This window comes from Empidonax traillii, unplaced genomic scaffold, assembly GCF_003031625.1.
Source record: "Empidonax traillii isolate 1590-97213 ecotype Southwest subspecies unplaced genomic scaffold, ASM303162v1 scaffold384:size1533304, whole genome shotgun sequence".
Classification (NCBI taxonomy): domain Eukaryota; kingdom Metazoa; phylum Chordata; class Aves; order Passeriformes; family Tyrannidae; genus Empidonax; species Empidonax traillii.
Window position 1 is genome coordinate 942,172 of NW_020955577.1, and position 23,159 is coordinate 965,330.

Consider the following 23,159-nt stretch of genomic DNA (forward strand, 5'->3'; position numbering starts at 1 on the left):
TAACAACAAAGGATGAGACTTCAGAAGTATCCCAGGGGATCTGGATGATCAGATCTCATACACCCAAGGCAGCTTTGTATCTTTCAGCCCAGACTTTTCTGAAAACTGTCAAATCCTTGGCTAGACACAAAAGGCTCAAGAAGATTGTTCCTTTAATTTCTCTCTTCATTTGCTTTTTTAAATAGTAGCCACTAAAAATGCACGGGCTCTTGATGAAACACCTGCATGGCAACAAGAGAGTAAGTTACATTTTTTTTTTAAACAGAGAAAAAAGGGATCCTAGAGATCAAAAACACAACCACCATTTGAAATCAATATGACTTGGGTATCTAATTTCTATGGTTTCTTCGCAATTGTAAACTCATTCTAGTAATTTTTTTTTTAATGGAAAACTTTTTCAAACATTATAATACAGACTTGACCAATTTCTTGATATATAAGCAAATGTATTTTGTGGCATATAAGGTAAACAAAGGCTCAAGGCCCTGTAAGAGAGGCTAGACAGCAGAGTCACTTTTTTGAATTAGAAACTGGGGTTACTGAAGAGCTTGGACGTAATTTTGAGTGCTTCCATCATGAAAACTTTATTCAGCATAGTCATGAATGACTCTTGTATGCTGAGGAAGAAGATGACTTTGTATTAGGCACAACGGAAGTCCAATGAAATCATGGGGACTCCATCCATCAATTTTCTAAGACCTGAGCTTGTCCCACTGCTTTTTAGTATTTCCATTCTCCTCCCACATTCACTGCAACTAACAGGACCTTCAGAGAGATGTAGCCAACCTTCTATGAGACAAAAATGTCAGCATGACATCAGACATCAACATACTGCCATTCTCTAAAGTTAGACACTCTTTTAATAAATAGTTAACAGCTTTTATTAAAGATGTAAATATAGAGGAAAGTAAGGAGGTAATCTCTTCCTAATCTCTCCAGGGAATACATAACAAATAAAAGTTCAGTTGGGTACTTTTTAAAAGTCACTTTTCAATTTTGGGGGCTTTTCTGGCTTGTAATGTACTTGCACGGCAGAAGAATCGTGATGCTTGTCAGTGCTGCACAACAGCGCAACACTGGGGTCTACTACTACCTGAGCTCTTGTCACAGGAGTGCACTTACCTTTGCTGCCTCTCTTGCTCCACTTTAAAAATTCAGGGATAATGGTTAACTAATTCATGAGTGTTGCAAAGGTTAACTGGTTAATGTTTGTTAAGTACTCTAAAGAACTAGAATTTGCTTCCAGTTATAAAGGCTTAACAACCTTCAAGAAAATCAAGGATATACAGAAGAGAAAAGATTTTTTTAAAAATATAATTTATGGGTAAAAATAAGCTTAAAGAAAGAGCCACGAGGGGACAGTGGCCTACTGGAATCAGCTTGCCCAGGAGCTCCCATCCAATGACTTTACATATAGTTCTGCAATGCTGTTATAGCACTATTTGAGCTGTCAAAATAGCCTTCAGGATAAGAATCTTACCAATGCCTTACTACACCTAAATTAAAACCAGGGAACAAGACAGTTGCTTGTTGGAAGCACTCAGCAGATTGAGTTGTTCTCCATGTTTACAGCAGCAGTTCATTTGCAATTCTGTGAACTTGAATTAAAAAAAATAACAGCTCCTGAACCAACAGCTTTGCAAGGGAAACAGGCAAGCACCTCTTCCTACAGACAAGGCATTGAGAAGAGATTTTGCAAGAGAAATCGGGCGAGTACGCACAAGTCTTTTGTTTTCACTGAAAGCATGAGAAGTTTGCTGGTAGCACTAGACAAGAGGAATGGCTGCCCATTCCATTCCACTTACATTGTCTATCACTTTGTCTTTTCTTATTTCTTTTCTTTTACTTCTCTCTTTCGTCCCTTCATGAGCCCTGTTGCCCTTTCCTGCTCCATCCCCAGTTCTGACTCTTCTCATCACACCTGCACTGCACCCCATTCTGCCTAGCCACTTCTTCCACTACACAGTAGGGCCTGTGGTCCTACTCTACCTCTTTAGGTTGCTGCCTCCCACAGGCCAGGTGACAATGAGCGAAGTAGATCATCATCAGATGTGAGCTACTAGCATGCCTCATCAGCTCATCTCTGGATTTCAGACATAACAAACTGCAGCAGGTAGTGACTGTGATGTTTGCTGTGGCTGCAGTGCTGGAAGATGGTCCCACACATCTGCTGAGTCTCTCCAAAGTGACATGTGTCATAGCCCTTCCAGTGCTGAGCAAGGTGACACTGATTTACATTAGCCCAAACTAGTGTAAACCTTGCCTTGTTTTCTTTTGAACACTTGCCTCATCCTAAAAAAAAGAAGGCATCTTCCACTTGCAGCGACACAATGAATAATGAGCCTACTTATTTCCTAATGTTAACAAAATAGGAAATAATCAGGTCTACTCTGGGGGTGAGGGGAAAGGTGTAACGTGAGAGTCGATAGTCTTGAGAGGGACGAAGATGGCCTCCAGTGTTGCACAGGTAGAGGATATTCTCTCCCTTCCTTCATCTCCTCAAATATTAAATGAAACAAACCTTAAGAGATTTTTAATAAAAAGCCAAAGGTACGTTAGAAATTAGTGGGCAAAAAGAGCCAATCAACGGAACAAACTGCTTTCGCGAAGATATGACTTTTGGAAGTAAAGCATCGCAAATGATGCACTTGACAAATGCAGCTTGTGAAAAATGCAATATTGCTTCTCGAAAGGGTAACCTGTGACAAGCAGAAGAGTATGCCACTGGTTATGTAAGCCAACTGGGAAAATATAACTACCTATCTTCTGATGTATCTTCACCGTAACTGTTCATGGAAAACCTATGAGAATAAAAGTAGCTACAATGAAGACAACCTGGACCACATGTCTGTATTTTGCTGAATCAGGCCCAAGAAAGACAAATCTATTGTTTTTCCTCTCAACAACAATGAAATAAATACAAATCATAAAATACATTATCAAACTCTGTGTTATTCCAAAATTACAGTCAATTAAGTAGAAACAAACTGTATCTTCAGAAGGGCACATGAGAGAGGCTAGGGATCACTATCAAAGGACTTCTGTTTTCTTTTGTTTATTAAATAGCAACTGTATTATTGACTGCAGCTTTGCAAGCTAGTGAGCAGCTGGGTGTAACACATTTCCATGCTGTGTAACCTCTCCTTATGCTTCGTTAGATTCCTTATCAGGACCAGAAGAAAAGAAATCTCTCTGCTATGCTTTTCCTGTGGCAAAGGAAAAGACAAGATGATGACTTTCCAGCTCATTTCACTTGTACAACGTTCTCATCAATCACCATGGCGTAGGTCTTTGTTATTTTCATTGAAGGACTGTTCTTAGTTTTCTGTCACAATAAAGCGTGACTCCACTAATTAGCAAATCAAGGTTACCTCTACCATATTTGCAAAAGAACAAAATGTGAACATAAGGCTAAAGCTACTTCTGAAATATTTTCCAAGGCCCCAGCTTCACAGAGATAAACCTAAGTCAAACTAGGTCTGAATTCCTTTCACTGAAACAGAGGTTAAAGAATGGAACACTTAGAACAGATGATGTAAGGAAGCTAAACTAACCATTTCATCAAGAACCAAAAGTTTTCTGCTTGTTTTGCGACTTTCTGCTCCAGAAACCAAGCAGAGAAACTGTGGTTTATTTTTATATTAAACTTTCTGTCAAGTATGCATCTCTCTAAAGTTTTGGTTCACTATAGCTCATGTAGCTTGGCTTCTATTCTCCTTTTCCTAGTCTTCAGTAAGCCCTATAGACTTCAGCAGGAATTCTGTGAGCAAACTAAAAGAAAGGAATGGATATCTTCTTATCAAGGCAAAAATGTAATAAAAAGTGCTTGCAAGATGGTCTCTCCTCCTTTAACTTAGTGTTTTTTATATCTATCTTCCTTTTTGGTCTGTGTTGTTTCTCACTGAATGACAGTTGTACACAATATACTACTGTAATAACAATCATACTGCTCAGAGACTGCTGTTGATGTTCTCAAGTCTCAACTTAGACGTTTTCATTTAAAATACATGACAGATACCTGTATACTCTTTCATTAACTGCATTTTGCATTTGCAATATCCTATGTATTCTTTCGGAACCATTTCCATTGAAATGCCAACTCTGGGTTTGGATTTCAAGTATTTCCTTTGTAACACTAAGGGAGGAGTATGTTACTGTCAAAATTTCTCTCTAAAAAGTCCTTGTTAAAATATTTACCTTGCTTGTCAGAACAGGAATATATGAACTTAATACCAAATGAAAGAATATTTTAGAATGAATCATAAACTAGATGTTAAAAAAAGGCAACGCACTGCCATGCCAGTGCCCCTTCCCTGCTGTAAAACTAAATGAAAAACAACCCTGCATTTGCATCCACAGAATACTGTAACATTTTTGAGCCTTTTGAGATTCCCTAATTGTAGTTATGCAACAGAACTATCAGATCCTAAAACAAAGGCAGAAATTCAGCAGCTGAATTTACTGACTTGGAAATTAAATGCTCCTAAGAGATGGCTAACATGTCTTCTTGATTATTTTTGGCATTTAAAAGTTACGGTGCAATGCTTCCTATTGCACAGATGAGAAAAGTGGGACATTTTAAAATACTTAGAATTTTTATGGTGCTGTTTGTACAGTCACATATTTATCAACAGTGAAAACTGTTGAGCAGTAACTGTCTTTGCCATTTTAATTTAAGTAATTAAAATGGCAAATTTTATTAATTATGAAGCCACTCATTTATTAATTAATTAAGCCACTAATTTCAAACGGCTCTTTATGGTATAAGGCATTGTTCAACGTTAATACAGACAGAATGTGATGGCATCTAATGAGTTGGTCAAAATAGTAAAATATGGTTTCTTCCTGTAAATGGGCATTCTCAACTGTCACTATTTTCAAAGAAGGCAGATGGGATAGTCTGTGGCCAAAACATTAAGATATTAATGAAAACAAAACACAACAAAACAAACAAGTCCACCAAACCTTGTGATGCTTGGAGCCCTTTTCCACTACTGAGTCAGTTTACCACGATGACCAGCTCTGACACATTCTTGTGAATAATCAGGAGCCTGGTTCCAAAGGCACAGACATGGCTTACACGTAAGTTTTGAGAGAAGACTACTTCCTTGCTCTGACAAAGCATTTAAACACAAGCATAAATACATGTTTATGACTAATCTGAGACCGTGGAAACAACGGTTTCAATTGCTGTTTGCTCTAACCTTGGAATTCATCAGGTCAGTAGCACAAGGTAACAACTGATTCTCCTTTGTTAGCTCCTCTAATTCAGTTTTTCAACCTCATTTCTTCTAATACTGGAGCAATCTGTTGACATAAAATTAAACAGAAGCTTAAGTGCTTTGCTGGAGCAGAGCCTCTGCTCCTTTGGTTTTTCTCCTTTGAGGTCCGAAGTTGAATCAGAAGGTGCAGGTGTATATTCCAGCATGAGTTTAAATGCTTAATGTGTACTGATATAAGTGAGAGTTCTGTATAGTTGTAACGGTTACAGAGAAGTAAGAAGAACCTAAAATAGTGATGTTTATCAGTCTTTGGATAAGGTTCCCAATCCAAAAATGAAGGACAGATTTCATCCAGGAGCTCAAACCTTTGTAATTTGTTTTTTCTTAATGGCAAACTGTTCAGGCTTTGCACAAAAATACATGAAAGGCTGCTTGCTAACTGCTGCTAATAGCATTGCCCCACACTCACCCCTGGAGGAACCCTAAGAATCCCACAGATACACCACAATAGGATTTGAACCATAGTTGTGCTCTGGAGTACCAACACTAGCAAATCCTACAAACCAATGCCTGCTTTATTAAAACTACAAATAAATTAATCATTTCAATTTCTAAATATTTTGCCTTGCCATCACACGGAGAACAAACAACAAACAGTATTTCTGTTATTTCACTCGTGTTTCCATTCTAAATTTTCTGTCTTCTAGCAGCTGCTTGCAAATTTACTAATAATGTGTGTCTTTGTTTGGACTTCTTAAAAAGGATATTCTCAAAATGGAAGGAAGCTCATTTTATTTCACTTTGAAACCTGAGAAACCTGTAACATGAACCATACGCTGATTACAGAGCATTGAAGCAGTTGTGTAAACGTGTGAAGTGGCTGTGACAGGGAAACAGCAGAGCAGAGGAGAAGCACTGTTTTAGACAAATTAATGCTGCTGTAGGATCTGATTATCGTGACTCATGTTTAACAAGGTATTGTGTAAAGGCTGGCCAGAAAGGAGGTCCTATTATGGTGGGCACTACACAGTCAAGGGTTTTCACACAGCCTCTTCCATTAAAAACTCACAAATAAAATGGACAAGACAGACCCCAGGTGGAGAAACAGAGTGACAGTTGCATGATAATACATTTTTATGGGAGTAGAATCAGGAAGGGAGAAGCAAAATGGAAAGAAAAGTGATGGAGAGAAAAGTTCTGGAGGGAGGGAAAGAACAGAAGAGTGCTTTACAGTGTGAAAGAGAGGTGAAAAAAATGAAGGCTGAAGAGAAGGATGGAAAGAAGAAAGGGCTGGACAAACAGGAATAGCACAGACAGAGAACACTGAGTTGAAATCACTGAAAGCAGCTCTCAGTGTCAGAGGTTTTGGCTTTGGTTGCCTCAGCAGCTGAGTATAGCTGGCTGATGCCAGTGGCTGGTGCTTCTCTGCAGTTTGGTGCCTGATGGCCTGAGGACAGGAAGCGGGGAGGAACCATGTCTGCTCTGGTATCCACAGGGGCGGGTGGGATGGATGCTATCCATGTGTCCCTGGTCTGACATACTGAGTAGGAGGGAGAGGCACAGCCTCAGCTGGGTCTCACTTTATTCCCTTCCTGTGACTGTAGCAGCTCGGTTGTATCTGGTGATGAGCCACTGGACTGAGTCCTGGAATCAGCAGATATATATGTGTGTATGTGTGCATAAATATATATATATATATACACATGCACATATATATACACACACATGTATAAGTAGCATGCCTTCGTGTGTATACATGTAACAATAATATACACCAAACCACTCTCTAGGCACAGGACTTTGTTCCCTGGCATAAGCTAAATATCTGCTACAGAGGGAAAGAAACAAACACAACATATCTTGATTAAATCAATATGCCACTAAAGTAACATGCTTCAAATTTTTACTGTGGGATACAATAACCTGCCTATTCATTGGCATAAAAACAGTGCATACAGCTAATCCAAGAGTATCAAATTTCTCTTGGGGTGGAGTAGAGAAAACAGTTTTATGGAAAAATAACTTATTTGATTATTATATTATCTTTTATTAGCTATGAGCTGCCTGTGGCCAAGTTTTGAATTATTTTACACTACAGCTGTATAATTTCTGTGAATAAATACAGACACTTCATGAATATTCTAATATAGCCCATCTGAGCTGCAATAACTTAAGTTGGCTGAGACGGGAAACGTATCCTGCCACAATGCTGCTTCTCCCAGATCAGCTGAGTTCTACCCTTAGAATCTGGAGTTCAAAAAGAAAAAATATGTTGGTCAGTTTTCCCAAATATCTATCTCATCACATCATAATTTGTGTTATTCTGTGTACTCTTCCCTATCTCTGTATGCTTGTTTTGGGGCAAAGTACAGCTTTATGGGTGTACTGCATAGGGGACTGATTTCCTTCCAGTACAGAAATTCCTATTAAGCAGTGATTCTTATCTGTCCCCACAAAAATCAAGAATGGATCTTTGAATGTCTCCCCATTATCTCGCACCTGCTGCAGTCTGACCTTCAGATTACTTGTCAAAAGCAACATATGGTTTGTAAGCAAAACTGAGACCATGGGTAAATCCACACAGTCTATTATTCTTCCACTGCTCTATGTGCACCATGAGCTGCAACAGCTTTCTCTCAATTGCTTTAACTGTGGGATCTCTTTGATGGAGAGAAAGACTCCGAAAAACACGAGTGACACTTCTGCTGATCACTGACACAGGATGTACTTGCAGAGCAAACTGCACCTGTGCAACACCACAAGACAAGAGAAAGCATCTCAAAAATACTCACTTGGAAGAATTGCCACTGGCTCATTGTGGAACAGCACAGCACTGTTTCTAACATGCTCCCTGGCAGCTTAGCCCCACTTCTACACCTGCTGGAGCATTATTCCTACCATGTGCTCCCTTTCTTTCAGTGTCATCAAAGCATTTCACATAGCAATTCGTACCGCACTGATGTTCCAACAGCAAAAAATTCAGTGTCATTAATAACACCAGAGAGAATCCAGAGCAGTAGGATCCATAAGCTTTTTTATGTATCACATCAATGTCCAGTTCTGCTATATTAACAGAAATTAAATGAGCTGACAGAAACACTTCACTTCCAGTGTGTATAATACTGATATTTTGCAATATCTTGATCATAAATCCTGTTCTACTAAAGGCTCAATCTCCATCCCTGCCCACAATTCAGAATCTCTTCAGTTTCTTAATTCCCTTTGACTTTCTGAATAAAGATGATTTCTGGCCCTCCATCTATTGAAAACAATAGCCTCCTTCTGACTTCAAAAAAGATGTTTCCCTTAGGGCCCTACTGGACTGCACTGCTGCCTTAAGAGTTTGGGCTACAAAAGTAAAGTAAATTGAGATGTCTATTTAGAGAGCCCTTGATAGACATTGTTTCACAGTGACATTTCTAATTCAGTGTCATTGTTTTGAAAGACTAAAATTATTATTTCAGGCAGGTTGCTTTCATGCATTATGCTCCAGTGTTGCTTGACTGCTTTCCAAACTGGAACAACTGAAAAAATGTGAAGCGCTCCAATGATTTTAAATCACTCTAGTCAGGACAGAGTGATTTAAAATTATTGGAGTGCCTCACATTTTTATGAGCTCTCAGTTTGCAAGCAATGGAGGTCTGAGCAGTTCTGGGCTACAGCACTGCACAAAACAGCTATACATTATCATCAGATTGAAAAGGACTGCATCTGAATTTGGAAATTGTAGGGATCTGGAGACATTTAACACCACCGTAATTAAAATCAGTGGCTGTACACTAACATTAAAAAAGTCCAAGCTGATGAAGTAGCTGTATGGATACAACATCATACTGCAAAACATCCTGTGCTCAGTAGTGCCTTTATTCACAGAATCATGACGACTCCTACCCCCTGGTAAGACTACACATTACTACCTGATACCAGCCACAGGAGATGTGGCCATGAGAGACATGCCACATAGTACGGGAAAGAAATTACACCACCTGCAACAGAGGAACCCACCAGTCTTTGGAGAATATCCACTTATTAATGTTTAGTTCCTTCAGAGTTACCATTTGTGCAGGGCACCTGCTCTCTTTCCTGCTACTCTTTCAACCCCTGGGAGTACGATAACAGAGAAAAAAAAAGATTTATCCCAGAATGATTTATCAATTCAGCCCTTTCTCAAAGATTTACTTATAGTGGTAACTCTTTAACTTATGATACGGATTAAGAATAAAAGTTGTCGCAAAATAATCCACAAAAATAAAATCCTTAGCAGCTGTAAATGGGTACCATTTCACTAAGGCTAATGGATTTACACTTCTTAGTAGCATCTGGGGGATCTGATCCACTATTTGTACACTCTAAATTCCTCATGCAGTTTTACTTCTTTCTTTACCACGAAAGTACTGACAGGAAAACATGACTAACAGCTCTTCTCTTAGTATTCTTCTTATTAATTCGAGCAGGTTCTTTTTTCAGACTTTTAACTTTGATGTTGTTAAATACAGCCACACTCTGAAGACTCTCAGTACTGGTGAAGATGTTTTCCTGGAATATCTTGTTTTATTTTCAGAATTGCATGATTGTGTGACATCTGCTCCACATCTCATACATGATCAACTGAGTAGGTACGACCATGGCAGATGGCTGATGAGTCACCTCACAACACCGAACACTGGTTTGCTTTCTGAGAAGCAGTATCTTCATATTAATTTTCTAAGGGTCTTGCAAAGATGTGACCAGTCTGCCTGATCTGATAACAGGTAATGTAAATTACAGGAAATGCACATGGATACAACAGCAACATTTATTCTATGAATGGGGCTAATATTTTAAAATTCAATTTATGAGCTACCTTCAGATAAGCCCACAAAAGGAAATTGGGTCATTGCTGTACTTTCTCAGTTTCAGGCATCTAAATATCAAAATCTGTATACCTGAATCAGATGGGCATCTAGGCTTCCTATGCAAAGAAGAAACCAGAATAAACATCCACAGAAGCTATTCACTTGGGTGAGGAACCAGGACACAGCAGAGAAAACATATACATTAAACCAGCACTCACTGTGATTTGGCTGCACTGTTCAAGGCTGGGGGGAATACAATAACAATTCACAGATCACAGACCCGGGTAGAAACACATTCCCAGTTCTTCTAACGTCCCATGATAGATAACATATGCACCTGCTTTACTGGAGAGCTTTGTTCTGTTCCCTCCTCTGTTGACTGTTAGACTGAAACAGGCACAGTCCGGTTAGCACGTGTAGCTTGGGTAGCCTAAATTCTGATCAACTGTAAGAATGCTATTGAAAGAAGCCACAGGTTTACTTATAATGACGCTAGTTTCCAAACTTAAATTTGCTCATTATTAAAATTAAACAACCTCAGTAACAGTCTGCTGTCCCCTCTTATTCTTACAGACCCTTTGGACTGGCAGATCAAGATGACTGGAAGGAACTCCGAAGAACCCGTGCCAGTATCACAAGCACCAGAACAAAATGTGACCACGCAGCTTAAACATGCCTCAGTCCCAAAGGTTAAAACATAAAAATGCTTTAGTGGTCTGTTAACTTTTTTAAAAAAATAATCTTTCTGTGTCATTCCCATTTCCACTACCTTTATGTCAACTAACAAAAGTTTCTAATGAGCCAAGTCTGTCGGAGGCTCAACTGCTAACATCATTAACGTTACAAAGGACCTGAGCATGACTAACAGCTGTGTCCGAAGGAAACTGAACTCATAACTTCCATTTCCACATAAACCGTCCTAAAGTTAAAGAGTATCCCAGGAAGAAAAGAAGGGAGGAGACGATGGGCAGAGAGGAAAGAAGGAAGACGTTGTCATTGCTGATTCTGATTCATGCCATATGGAACATATATTAATCAGGTCTGACAGAGGAAGCCAGCAAGGGTGAGCATGACTACAATCCAGCAGTTACAAAGGCTTATTAATCAAATCAAGGGCTGAATATAGTTTTCTTTCAAAAAGTGAACTTTCAAAAGTATCTGGAGTAGTGTTGTCCATCCTGCTAGCCCAAAGTATACTCCATTAAAAAATAAAGGAAGAGCTACACCAGAAAAGACTTAAAATACCACTGTCCAAAATAACCTAGAACTCAGTAGCCAGAGCCAGACACAGAGAAATGGACTAGAGTACTCATGTTCCTGGCAACAGGGAGGGGACGTGAGAGTGTCTGCCCTACATCCTGGGTAAGTATTTCCACTACCAGGCAATGTCTTATAGGAAAACCACTTCTATCATGTTATGGGCACCTGTCTATATCTTCCTAAAACACCCTCTGGGGTGACTCTTAATGCGGGGCACTAGGCATTAGAAAGCCAATGCTGAGCAGCATTAAGACAAAAGCACTAATTGTATTTAAATGATCAATATGGTTAGTTTCTCTGAATTGTTATAGTGTGACTACTACCTGCAAAATATAAATTAAATTCTTAAAATGGTCCTTATATTCCTTTATTCCTAGCATGCCCTAAACCGGTAAAAGCTGAGCCTCCCTTCTCTAAACATTATATAATGATGGTAGCTAATTCACACAGAAAAGATCTTCTGGGGCTGATAATTCTCTCATAGTAATTTTATGTCATTCAAGTTCTACTAACAATTGGTGATTTTAAACCATGGTGCCAAAGAGGTATATTAGATCCTTCAACATCAAGCTATCCAGAGCTCACTCGGCTCACTTGGCACCTCAGTGTTGCTGACACATGCAGAACTTTAACAGATGGTCTTACAATACTGGCAGTTGTTTTGTACTGTGCTAGCAGTGAGGGGAAATACTCTACACAAATTGTCCGCAATTCTGGAAAATAAATGAAGTACAAATCCATATTAACCTCAAAAGCCAAACTATAAAAAGTCAGATTAGGCATTTAAAGACGTATGTGCTCTGGGTTAAATGCTCAGCTGTTATAGAATGGCAGTATTTCCCTGCAGCCAGGAGAACTATGGTTTGCTTCAGTTTCTATGGGGAATATCCATAAAGATTATCATTAGGAAGGTATCAAAATGTATTAAAAATAAGACTTGAGACTCTCCCTCGTGTGATCAGCCCTGACTATCAGCAAAAATACCTCCATAAATTGGTTGTTTTGACATAAACCATGAAGCAACAGGGTGCAACTTAAACTCTTTTTTCCTGTGCCAAAGAGGATTAAAGAAAAGACACATCAGCTACTGTGCAGATGTTGAAATCAACAGCAACGAACAAGTAAACAGTAATTGGACATTTTTCCTCACCCATTTAAAAAGAGATGTATCTACCACAAGCTGAATTATACAGTCACTAATTTCACTGTCTGCAGTGGAACTTGCACTGTATATAAAAGACCAAAATTGCTTCTCTTTGTTTCTGTGTGGCTAAATTTTCTCTTTTATTGTGCCAAATTACCAGATATAGCAACTGGGCTGAACCAGCAAACCATTTATGTATGATAGTGCTTTTCAAAAGTAAGCACAATAATTTCCTCCATCAGTATATAACCTCCATGAAATGTTTATTCACACATACATACTGCAGTCTAATAGTGCAATTTTAGAACAGGATTTTTGGAAATCACAAATATTTAATACAATGCTCATGTCTTCTATTTCCTTTCAATGAAACATAGCTTAAAAGATATTTCAAACTGAGATTTCAGAGGACCAGTGATTCGATTTCAATATATTTAGTTAGATAATATGCCAGTCACCTTGCATATCATTTTCACAATGTTAGTTGTGTTGAAATACAGTTTACTTAGGTAGCTTCAAAGTCCCAGGAGAAAGTAGAACTTTAATAGCATTATTGTAAAATAGTCCTACAAATCTAATAGGTACATTCCAGTCTTCTGCCAGGACTGCATCAAAGCTGTAACCAGTTTTCAAAAATTTTATTTTATCCACAAAGATTCATTAAAAAACATAGTTGCTAAAGGTGAACAGATCCTTACTCGGTTTATTTCTATTTTCTAACTGAAAGATCAAACAACTCCTAAGTTTGAAGCTGTTAAAAAAATTATTAAAACAACTGAATTTCAAGTAGGTTTCATGTTTTCTTTTCCTCCTTCAGGACTTTTGCCAGACTAAAATGACACAACATATTTCCACAAAGTACTTATATAAGCGTAAAATAATCCATCTCTGAAAGTATAAATTATTTTTCCTCATGAAAATATTAAAATCAAAAGACATGTTAAACAGACACTGCCAAAATGTAGAAACATCAACCTCTCAGCTTCTCTTCCCAGGGATAAACTTTGTCAAACATTTCAAGCTATGACCCTCAATGGGCCACTTTGCTGTGAAATTCCCAGGAAAGAAGAGGAGTTGCTATAGGTGTTTAACTACCAATAACGCAAGCACATCCTCTGCTGGGAAGAAGTCCTCCCTTACAAATGCACAGTAAGAGATAATATGCGAGAAAAACGTCATGATCATCCTCCCAGCTACTGAGAGCCTTCCCAGCTTCTAAAACAACTAGTCATGACTACCCCTGTCCTTGAGCCCATCCTCTACAGAGCTCACCACAGGTCCATGATGAACATTTCTTGCTTTTGGAACGTATGGAAACTGTTGTGGTAAGGAGAGCATGAAACAAAAGTAGTGGCTTTGGGAAACAAAAGGCAAAGGGAAAGGGATAGGAGCAAAAGATTTATTTTATCCATTCTAACAATATCCAGCAGTCAAACAGACACCTCTTAGGGAAGATTCAAGTAGTCTCGGCATAAACAACAGATTCTCTGCCTACAGCTGCAACCAAAGGTCATTTTTAATGACTTCATAGAATCACATAATCGTAGAATGGCCTGGGTTGGAAGAGACCTTAAGGGTCATCTAGTTGCAAACCCCCTGCCATGGGCAGGGACAATTCAATTAGATTAGGTTGTTCAGAACCCCATCCAACCAGGCCTTGAACACTTGCAGGGATGGGGCAGCCACAACTTCTCTGGGCAGCCTGTTCTGGTGCCTCACCACCCTCACAGTAAAGAATTTCTTCCTAATATCTAGTTTACACCTACTCCCTTTCAATTTGAAACCATTCCCCCTTGTCCTGTCACTACATACTCCTGTAAATAAGTCTCTCTCCGTCTATCTTGTAGGTTCCCCTCAGGTACTGGAAAGGTGCAATTAGGTCACCCCTAAGCCTTCTCTTTTCCAGACCAAGCAATCTCAATTCTCTCAGTTTTCCCTTGTAAGAGAGATGCTTCATCCCTCTAACCAACTTGGGGGCACTCCTTTGGACTCGATCCAACAGGTCCATGTGCTTCCTGTGCTGGAATGCTACATTTTGTAAAACAGTAGAAAATCAGAATCTGTAACCCTAACAGAGAGAAAATGGCAAGTGCAGCATTATTCAAAAAGAGATTATATCTGTTAGTGAATACAGATCTTTGTGCTGCAATTCATGCCCCAAGCTGGGCACTATTCAATTTAGATATAACAAAATCCTATGGGATCAAAACACAGTTTGCTTTCTGATTAATCTCTGAAAATATCCAAAATCTTTCTCCTTAAATACCTTTATAGTTTCAGTAGGCACTCCGGGCTCTGGAACTTTATCCAAGTAAGTAGTCAAGTCTTGATCCACATGTTCAAACACTAATGTTAACTTGGTCTCTCTGTCTGTTCGGGACACGGTGCACACATCAAACAATCTGAGAACAAAAGAAGAGAGGAGGTAAGTATATAGGAACCACTACAGACATACATACCTTGCAGCTCATGCATGGCTATCTAAATTTTTTCTAGCATACAGACTGGGAAAAGGAGTTTTCCAAAAGTAGACCAGTCTTCGAGCTCTTGATTCATCAGGTAACTGCTGATATATCAAAAACACCATCTTGGTCTTTCATGTGTGAATTCCGAAACAGGCTCAAGAATTCATCAGCTGCTCACTGTATAATAATTACATGAAAAAAATTTTTTTCACACAGTAACTAGAGTTAATACAGAAAGTTACTTGATATTTATCTACATTCTATGCTGCAGTACTTGCAGTCATTAAAAAACCCAAAAGAGAGAAACATTTTTGAGAAAAAATACAGTGTCTGTATGCACCTTTAGTTTCTTCCCATGTAACTCCCATGTTCACCATTACATAGTTTAGTGATTGAATCTCCTTTGGCAGAAACAGAATTTTTTTGCTGATTACTTCTGTAAATTCCTGGAAGCAAGGAATACCTTTAAAGTCAGGATACAGTTTGGAAAAAAGCTTTGTGCACAAGATGTCACTACTTCTCTCATCATTTCCTGTCATTCTTCTACTGAAACTTCATCATTTCACCTTGTTGCACAACATCAAATGCATTTACAAAGCTCTTCATAATGACACATTCCCATCTGAATCCTCTATTCTCTATTGTTTTCTCTTTTTCGTTATGATTTTTCTCATGTTCTTCACTTTATCTACATAGCAGCTTTAATCACTGTTTTATCTTGTTCAAAAACATCTGCCCTCCTTCTGTGCTTCACACCTATACTAGTGACTTCCACCAGCCTTCCTCAAGTCCCACTTCTATAAAATCCCCATAGGAAACCATCTAACAGCTAGAAGGACGTTTCTTCCCTCCTCACATACTTTACTAATGTGTTTATTCATTTAATCTCATACTGTACAGATCTGATTGCTCTCTGAAGCAAGGCAGAAAATCCATCACCACTTTTACTAATGACAGATTTAAAAAGAATGAATACAGTTATTGAGAAAAAGGTCTATATAGTTAAACTGAAGAATCTATTACTGGTAACAGACCAAACTAGTGTTGATACTCTGGCTTATTTTTTTCAACACCACAGCAATGACATTGTTGTATTATACATGTATCTTTCATCCTCTTACTTAGGATAACTGCTTCCCTACTTTGTGTGAAGTGCAGGATCTCTGATAACATTATCAAGTAATATTTTTGTTGTTTGTCTGAGGACTAAAGGCTTTATATGGAGGATCTGAAGACAACTAATCACACACAAGGCCTCGGGGGTCCTTGCTTTTCACAACGGACCTCTGACAAACAGACTGGGACAACACTTTGTACTGAGTTTTTACTTCTTACCTTAAATCTCAATGTATTTCACAGAGCAAGGGAAGACTAGAATTACATAACCACCTGTGAAGACTCTAATCCAGGTTTAGAGGAGGAGTATTTTTCACTTGACATTTACCGTGTTTAGGCTGTGCTCCCACTTTAACAGCATTTCCTAAATTATCTTTGGTCAGACACTTACATTTATTAGCCACCATGTTCTGAAAATGGATGCATGCACATTCTTTTTAGCTTAAGAAAGCTTTTCAGTGAGTAACAATTTGGAAACTGGAGTTCCAGAACATGGAGAAACTGTCATCCTACCTCTATGGAAGACTAACCTGTACTTAATCTGTAATAATCACATGAACAAACAAATATTAATTATTATGGTAATGTAACTGACTGTGACAGAAAATGCCTTGGCACGCTTCTCATAAAGACAAATACTGTTCTCTAAGATTCCTCCAATGGGGTAATACATGTCCTGTACACAGTAAATAAGCTTTCTGAAAAGTCACAAAGCTTCCTGAAAAGTAAAATTTGCTGGTATTTGGCTGGAGGTTAATAATCTGCAATAAATTTATATAAATCAATGTGGAATGTAGCTGGACTGCCTATAACCCCAACACATGCAAACAGAGAGGAGCCAGACAGGTCTGAACATCTGAACATAAACACTGGAAAATATTTCCAACTGTATGATTCCTTTGTGTTGACCTACATTCACCTAAAAATGTTCAAAACCATCCTTTTTGCCAGGTATTTAATGCACTGGCAAAAGTATATTTTCAACTATACCAGAGTTATAATTCAAAAAAAAAAAAAAAAAGGACAAAAAATATTTCACTGTATTAAACATAGGAACAACATGTAATTTCCAACTCACTATGGAGGAAAACATTGATTCTCTGTTTAATTTTTCTGTATGTGGCTTATGTCAATTCCAGTATTTTCTGGCACAGCACAATAAGGAACTCAGAGGAGCACAATTCTGGTTACCTATTACTGAGTAATAATATTATCACTGAGTAATAGTATTATCTTTCCTTTTTATACACTCTTTATGTGAAACTCTAAATGCTTTACAGTAAATCATGAAAGCTCCAGATCCTGCAATGGGCTGGGGAGAAGCACACCACGTTTACTCACAGAAAATACAGCTGCTGCCTTAGAAAGATAATAATTTAAAGTACATGAATCCACAGTATTAGAAAAAGGTAACATTTGGCACTGTTTGTGCTAATCACTCTAGTAATAGACTGAGAAAGACACAGACTCTTTATTTAGTAGTTTCCATAGGGATGGAACTACTCTTTATAAACTATATTCTTTTACATCCACTGTGAGAAAATCACCCATAAAATTGTCTTCTTTAGCTAGGAATATCTCTGCTGCCTATAATGCACGTCTGAAGCCATTTCCTTATGATTTTCTGTATGTGACAGGTTACCATTGCATGTGACTGCCTCTCTGGAGCCGGCAACAGCAAAAGACCTTTTATTTAAAGAGTTACTATGTGGACACTGCCCTAAGTGAAGTAAACATACCTCAATTAATACAGGATTTCCATATTGAATACTTTGTAAACACAAGCCCTGCCCTTCTATTGTACTTACAAAAGAAACGTTTGAATTATTTGATTAAAGTAAGATCCGCTATGGGAAATCCTGCAAGTATTTAACAAGGTGTTTGGCTGGGAGTCACACACCGCCCAATGTGTCGATCTGAACTGGAACCCTGTTGAACAGACACTTAAGGAGAACCTGTGTTTTAAGGCAGACACTTTTTCAACCTAAGTGTACTAAAATAAAAGAAGCTTATCATCTACAAATCTCCGTCTCTATTTGATGTTATGTGTCCTAGTGCCTAGTGGATCTTACCACAATCTAGCAGAATACCTGCCTTCCTATAAAAATACTTAGGCATCTTTTACAGGCAGAAAACTAGGTGATGCACCTTGAAGTCTCTATTGCTTCTTCCAAAATGTAATCTGACAAATTCAATCTCAGTTCATTCTTATTTTATGATATGAATGTCTAATGCTTTTATAAGGACACTTACAAAAACTCTTTTGAAAATTACTGCGTCTACTGATTAGTACTAATTTGGTAACTAATCCCAGAAAGTCCCCAATTGTTATCAGACTTGCTCTGAGAACTGCTATGAAGTTTTGCTCTTTCAAGTGGCATAAACACTTTTTTCCTGAGCAAACTGAGATAGCAGTGATGGAGATCAGGCTGATCAGCTCAAGCCACCTGCAAGAAATACCAAAAGACAGATCTGAGTGTAAGACCCGAAAAAACTGTAGGACGTAATTTCTCTCGGCTATTGTCAAACAGATGAGTGGTTATGTCTGGAAAATTAACTGGATCATAGTCAAGAGGAAGAGACCAAAAATTAGATACTTGCTGCTGATGTGTCCAAAGGCGTACTCTTATTTTTACTGCAGTAGGACTAATCCAACATGAACACGCATCCCTTTACAGTCACTCACAGCACTAAACAACGCCAGAGTCCTTGCCCTCTCTAGATTTCTAATAACATGAACTTACTTTAATTTTCTTTGAAACAGTGTTTCCCTAGGGAGAGTCACTTCCCAGTTTATGCATGACAGAGGAATAGTATTGGAGCCATTAATTTCTGTGTAGGAGAAATGTTTAAGAAGACTGTGGTGAGGTAAATAGCGGCATAGCAATATGCTACAATTTGAAGATTTCACAAGCCTGAAAATATATACAGATAAAAGGATTTTGGTGGTCTCAACCTAACTCTGAAGGTATTTATCTGCATGACAGAAAACCAGCACAGAACTTATGTATTGACAGTGTTTATGCAAACACCACAAGACTGGGCTACCAAGAGTATCACAGGCCATGACTGAGGTTTACTGACAAATATGGGCAGGGGGACCCGAATAGCTTCTGCTTTTACTGCCTTTGTTTCAAGTTAATTCTGGGAGTTCACAATTTTAAGGGTACAGAAAATTTCAGCCTCTTATACTTAAAAGCATTGAAGAATGACAGTCAGGCGCCCTTTTAGTCCAAATTTCAGCAGCAGCCCTACACTCACGTATTCTCTGGAAGTCACTCAGAAGCAAGCCTCTTGGGCATCCCAACCTTGTAAACTACGTACTCTTTGAAGAAAAACAGTTTGGCCCTGACTTTTAATATTAACTACCTTTTTCTTTCTTGTTTTTGAAGAGAAAAAAAGCTGCTGACAGAAACCAGTCTCTACTTGGAATCACAAATACCCAATGTATTGTAACAGAGGGGTCGTCTTTCAGATGAAGAAGACAATAGCTGGGCAACTGGAGTGGAACGTGTGCTAGAGAACCAAGTCCCACGTAGCAAAACAGGAAATAGAGCTTCCCACTCTGAAATGTATGATAGAGCTCTTCCCCTTTGTTCAGGACATGCTTCTTTGTCTCATTTATTCAGCAATCACCTACTTCTCCACGCCTCTGAAATCTGGTACTCCAGACGTAGATTTTTCTTGCGCGAAGGCGCTTTAGTGAAATGATTTCAGATGAGAGAAAGCACACAAGCAAATAAGTAGGCCACTAAATTCAAAGTATCTTATATTTTAGTTGCATTTTTTTACGGGATAACAATTGTAAAATCACATAGTAATGCAAGACCAAAGTTCCATTTCCAAAAGCGTCTTCAGGAGCTTCACGATATGCTTGTCAAACCAGCTGCAGCTGCCTTGATGCGTATCAATGCTTAACATGTCCCTCCACAGCAGACTGCAACGTAATGCTGAGTTGCTTAGACTCTGCTCAACAGAACAAACTCCGTACTGACAACGTACAGTGTGACAGCACAGCACTCACTGCCTGCAGCACAGTCAGCCAGCCCACTGTCAGCTCTATCCAGCAACAGTCAGATGCCTAGAGTCAAACCTGATTAAATAAAAGAGGCTTGGCTTGGGTGTGTCTACGCTGCTCATGTCAACTTTATGTCTTAAATCCTTATTCTCTACCTTTCTACTGGGTTCTTGGAGTTTGTGAACATTTTTCCTGCTTTGCTACCCTTCCAGGAAAAAGTAGCAAGATCTCCCCTTGTCTTCAGAAGAAATCCCTTTCAGGCAAACAGAAGAATAGGGCAGAACTTAATATCAGATAAAACAAATTAATTTATCTACTACATGCAGATGTTATGCAGATAGATGTTTTCAACTCTTTTCACTGTCTGCTACACACAGAGCAGAAAGAGCTACCATGAAGAAGACACTGCATGATGAAAGTAAGGCAGCAGAAAGTCCTGTCCTAGAGACCTACTCCAGCAGAGCCCAGCCAGTAATTCTTGCTTATAGCCCACTCACCAGTGAGGTTTTAGGGGAAGGAAGGGGGACATTAGGATGACAAGGCAATCGTTCATCTGCAAGCTGAGCTTTGTGCTGTAATTTTTTCCAGTCTCTCTCCCTTTCTGACTTGGAAAAATTATTTAAAATGCTTAGCTGTATAAAAGAGGCTTTTGTTCTTTAAGTGTGTGTGAAGAAGAGAGACAGAGAAAGTGACAGAGAGAAATAGATGCTCTTGAAAGCGAAGTAAATAGCACTGGCTAAAGTCCGATAGTGTGGGCTGACTGGGCAAGCTTTCAACACTCAGTACCGACTGCAGCCCTGACCTGCAACACCCCTGCTCTCCTGCGCTGGGCCCCTCTCAAGCAGTGACGGGTCCTGGTGCCAGACTGAATGGTTTTGTGATGCAGACACATGTCTGTTCCGATGAAACCACCAAAACTAATTTTCATTTTCAACAGAAGCCAACATTTGTGCCCAAAAGATAAAAAAGGCCAAGTCTGTTTTACTCACTGTGCCACCCAAGTCACTAAAAAATGCAGCTGTTAAAAGAGTTTTACTTCAAGGAAAAACAGGCCTGACAAGACGTTCTCTGCAACTCTCTTTGTTTATAGCAGATACCATTTATTTCAGCCCTCACGCTGCCATCTCTCCTTCACCTTATTTGCAAAGGGAGAATTTTTTTAATAGACAAGGACCAGAAACGGAGTTGGTAAGGCTCTGTAATTCAAACAATATCCTGCCTTGTGCAACTTCACTTCGGACTCATCCTACAGTTCACCAGTTTTTAAAAATGCTTAACTCCTCACCAGTCCATTAACAATCTCACTGCAATTGATTTTATCCAAACTGGCCACACACTGAGCCATTGACATTACTGAGGGAAAATTACCAGCTGAGAGGTGCCTAAACATACTCCAGTGTGCTGCTGTACCAAACAGTCTGTCGGATTCTCTGTGAGAGAGACAGGCCAAGTCACCCCCAAATCAGAAAAATAACATGGCCTATTATGAAGACAGTCGCTGACAGATTGTTTAGGATCAGCAATAGCTGACTGACCTATTCATAGTGCTCTCATGTGATCCTTCAGCAAGCAAATGTACACTTCCTTTCAAAGTCATGTACACTGCGGTTATACTGAGCACTGAGAGCTTCCAGTAAGCCTCCATAAGCTTCCAGTTCAGAGGACAAATTAAAGATGCTCCCATTCATTGGTAGTGCATGTGCATCTTTTATTAAGTTTTCTAAATTTTCTTTAGAATACCTTCCTCAGGAAAAGTTGCAATTCTTTTTAGATTCCCTAAATTTCTCAACGTGTAAGTAAAACTTATGTCTGCGTATTGATTTTGTTTAATTTAAATGAAAAGAGAACATAAGTTATTCTGGACTCCCAGCTGTACCTGGTGCAAGATAAGATACAACAAAATCCAGTCTTTATTTGTGTGTAGCTCACAAACTGTTGTTAGCCACATTTCAGTTTACATTTTGAATTAAGGTTTGTGCCAAACCTACAAGATCTAAATCTAAGTCTGTTTCTAGATTTAAGTAAAATCAACAACTCATCTTTGAAATATTTTACAATAGTATAAATAATAGCATAAATTATCATTCATTGTGTAGTAGCTTAATAATCTAATCTATCTACACTTGAGACTTAATGCTGATGCCAACATATCAAACATAACAAAGGAAATAGTAACCCTTTACTATATATAAGAAATATTCACTGCAAAAAGTAAAATGTACTGTTTGATACTCTGTTCCACCTCATATATATTTTTTAAATGCTTGCAATATCACAGCAGTTCCCAAGGTGTTTAATTCAGCTTTTTTTAAGTAATTCCTATGCAAATTTGAGTACAGGCTCAAGTTCTTGCTTTTCATAGATGCACGGGGGAACCTAAAAACCAAGAAGCAGCTACTGTAGAAGATGATAGAAGAGGTCAATCCAGGGACTGCTGTTCCTGAAAGACCTTCAGGTTACTCTACAGCCACAATTCTACTGTAGGATGGTGGCTGTACCTGTGCTCAAAAACCATGTGCTGTTTCAGTCTGAGTTAACCATTCAGTGTAGACACAGCCCTCAGGAATAGAAGCAATCACAGTCTGACTGACAGTACTCCTGATGGGCAAATCTAGTTGCTAGAGACATTGAACAAGTAAGGTAAGAGGCCTTTCTAAATGCTGTAAATATATCAGAGCTCTAATGATGCTACTACTTCCCAGGAAAAAGGAACAGTACTGGCAGCACCTGAGGAGTCCAAAGCTGTGATGGTAAGGAGGAGGGGAGAGAGAGCAATAGGTACAAAATATTTTGCTGTGGTTCTATTACAGACAGTAAGTATTGTTATAGTCATTTGTGAGACACTAACACATTAAAGCCTTGTAAGAAAATACACTTCTATGTTTCATAGATAGAGTTGGGACCCAGCAGTTTATATTTCTAACAGAAGATCAAGAGTTGATTTTCAGAAGGGAGAAGCTCCACAATTCAATAATACCGTCAACTCCACGGAAAAAGCGAAAGAGTAGAAAACAGAAGGAAAAAAATGTCTTAAGATAAATAAAAGGATATATTGGCTAAAGTTGACAATACTGACAGGCACAGAGTAAATACATAGTT

General features: G+C 38.7%; 1 protein-coding gene across 4 annotated transcripts in view; it reads right to left on the reverse strand.

Moving 5' to 3' along the window:
- The window catches only part of CDK6 (cyclin dependent kinase 6), a 128,321-nt gene that overhangs the window by 82,178 nt on the left and 22,984 nt on the right, over positions 1-23,159 (reverse strand). For all 4 annotated transcript variants that reach the window (XM_027893184.1, XM_027893185.1, XM_027893186.1 and 1 more), the window contains exon 3: positions 14,728-14,863. In XM_027893184.1, coding sequence (XP_027748985.1) covers positions 14,728-14,863 — 136 coding nt within the window. The remainder of the gene's footprint in view (positions 1-14,727; positions 14,864-23,159) is intronic.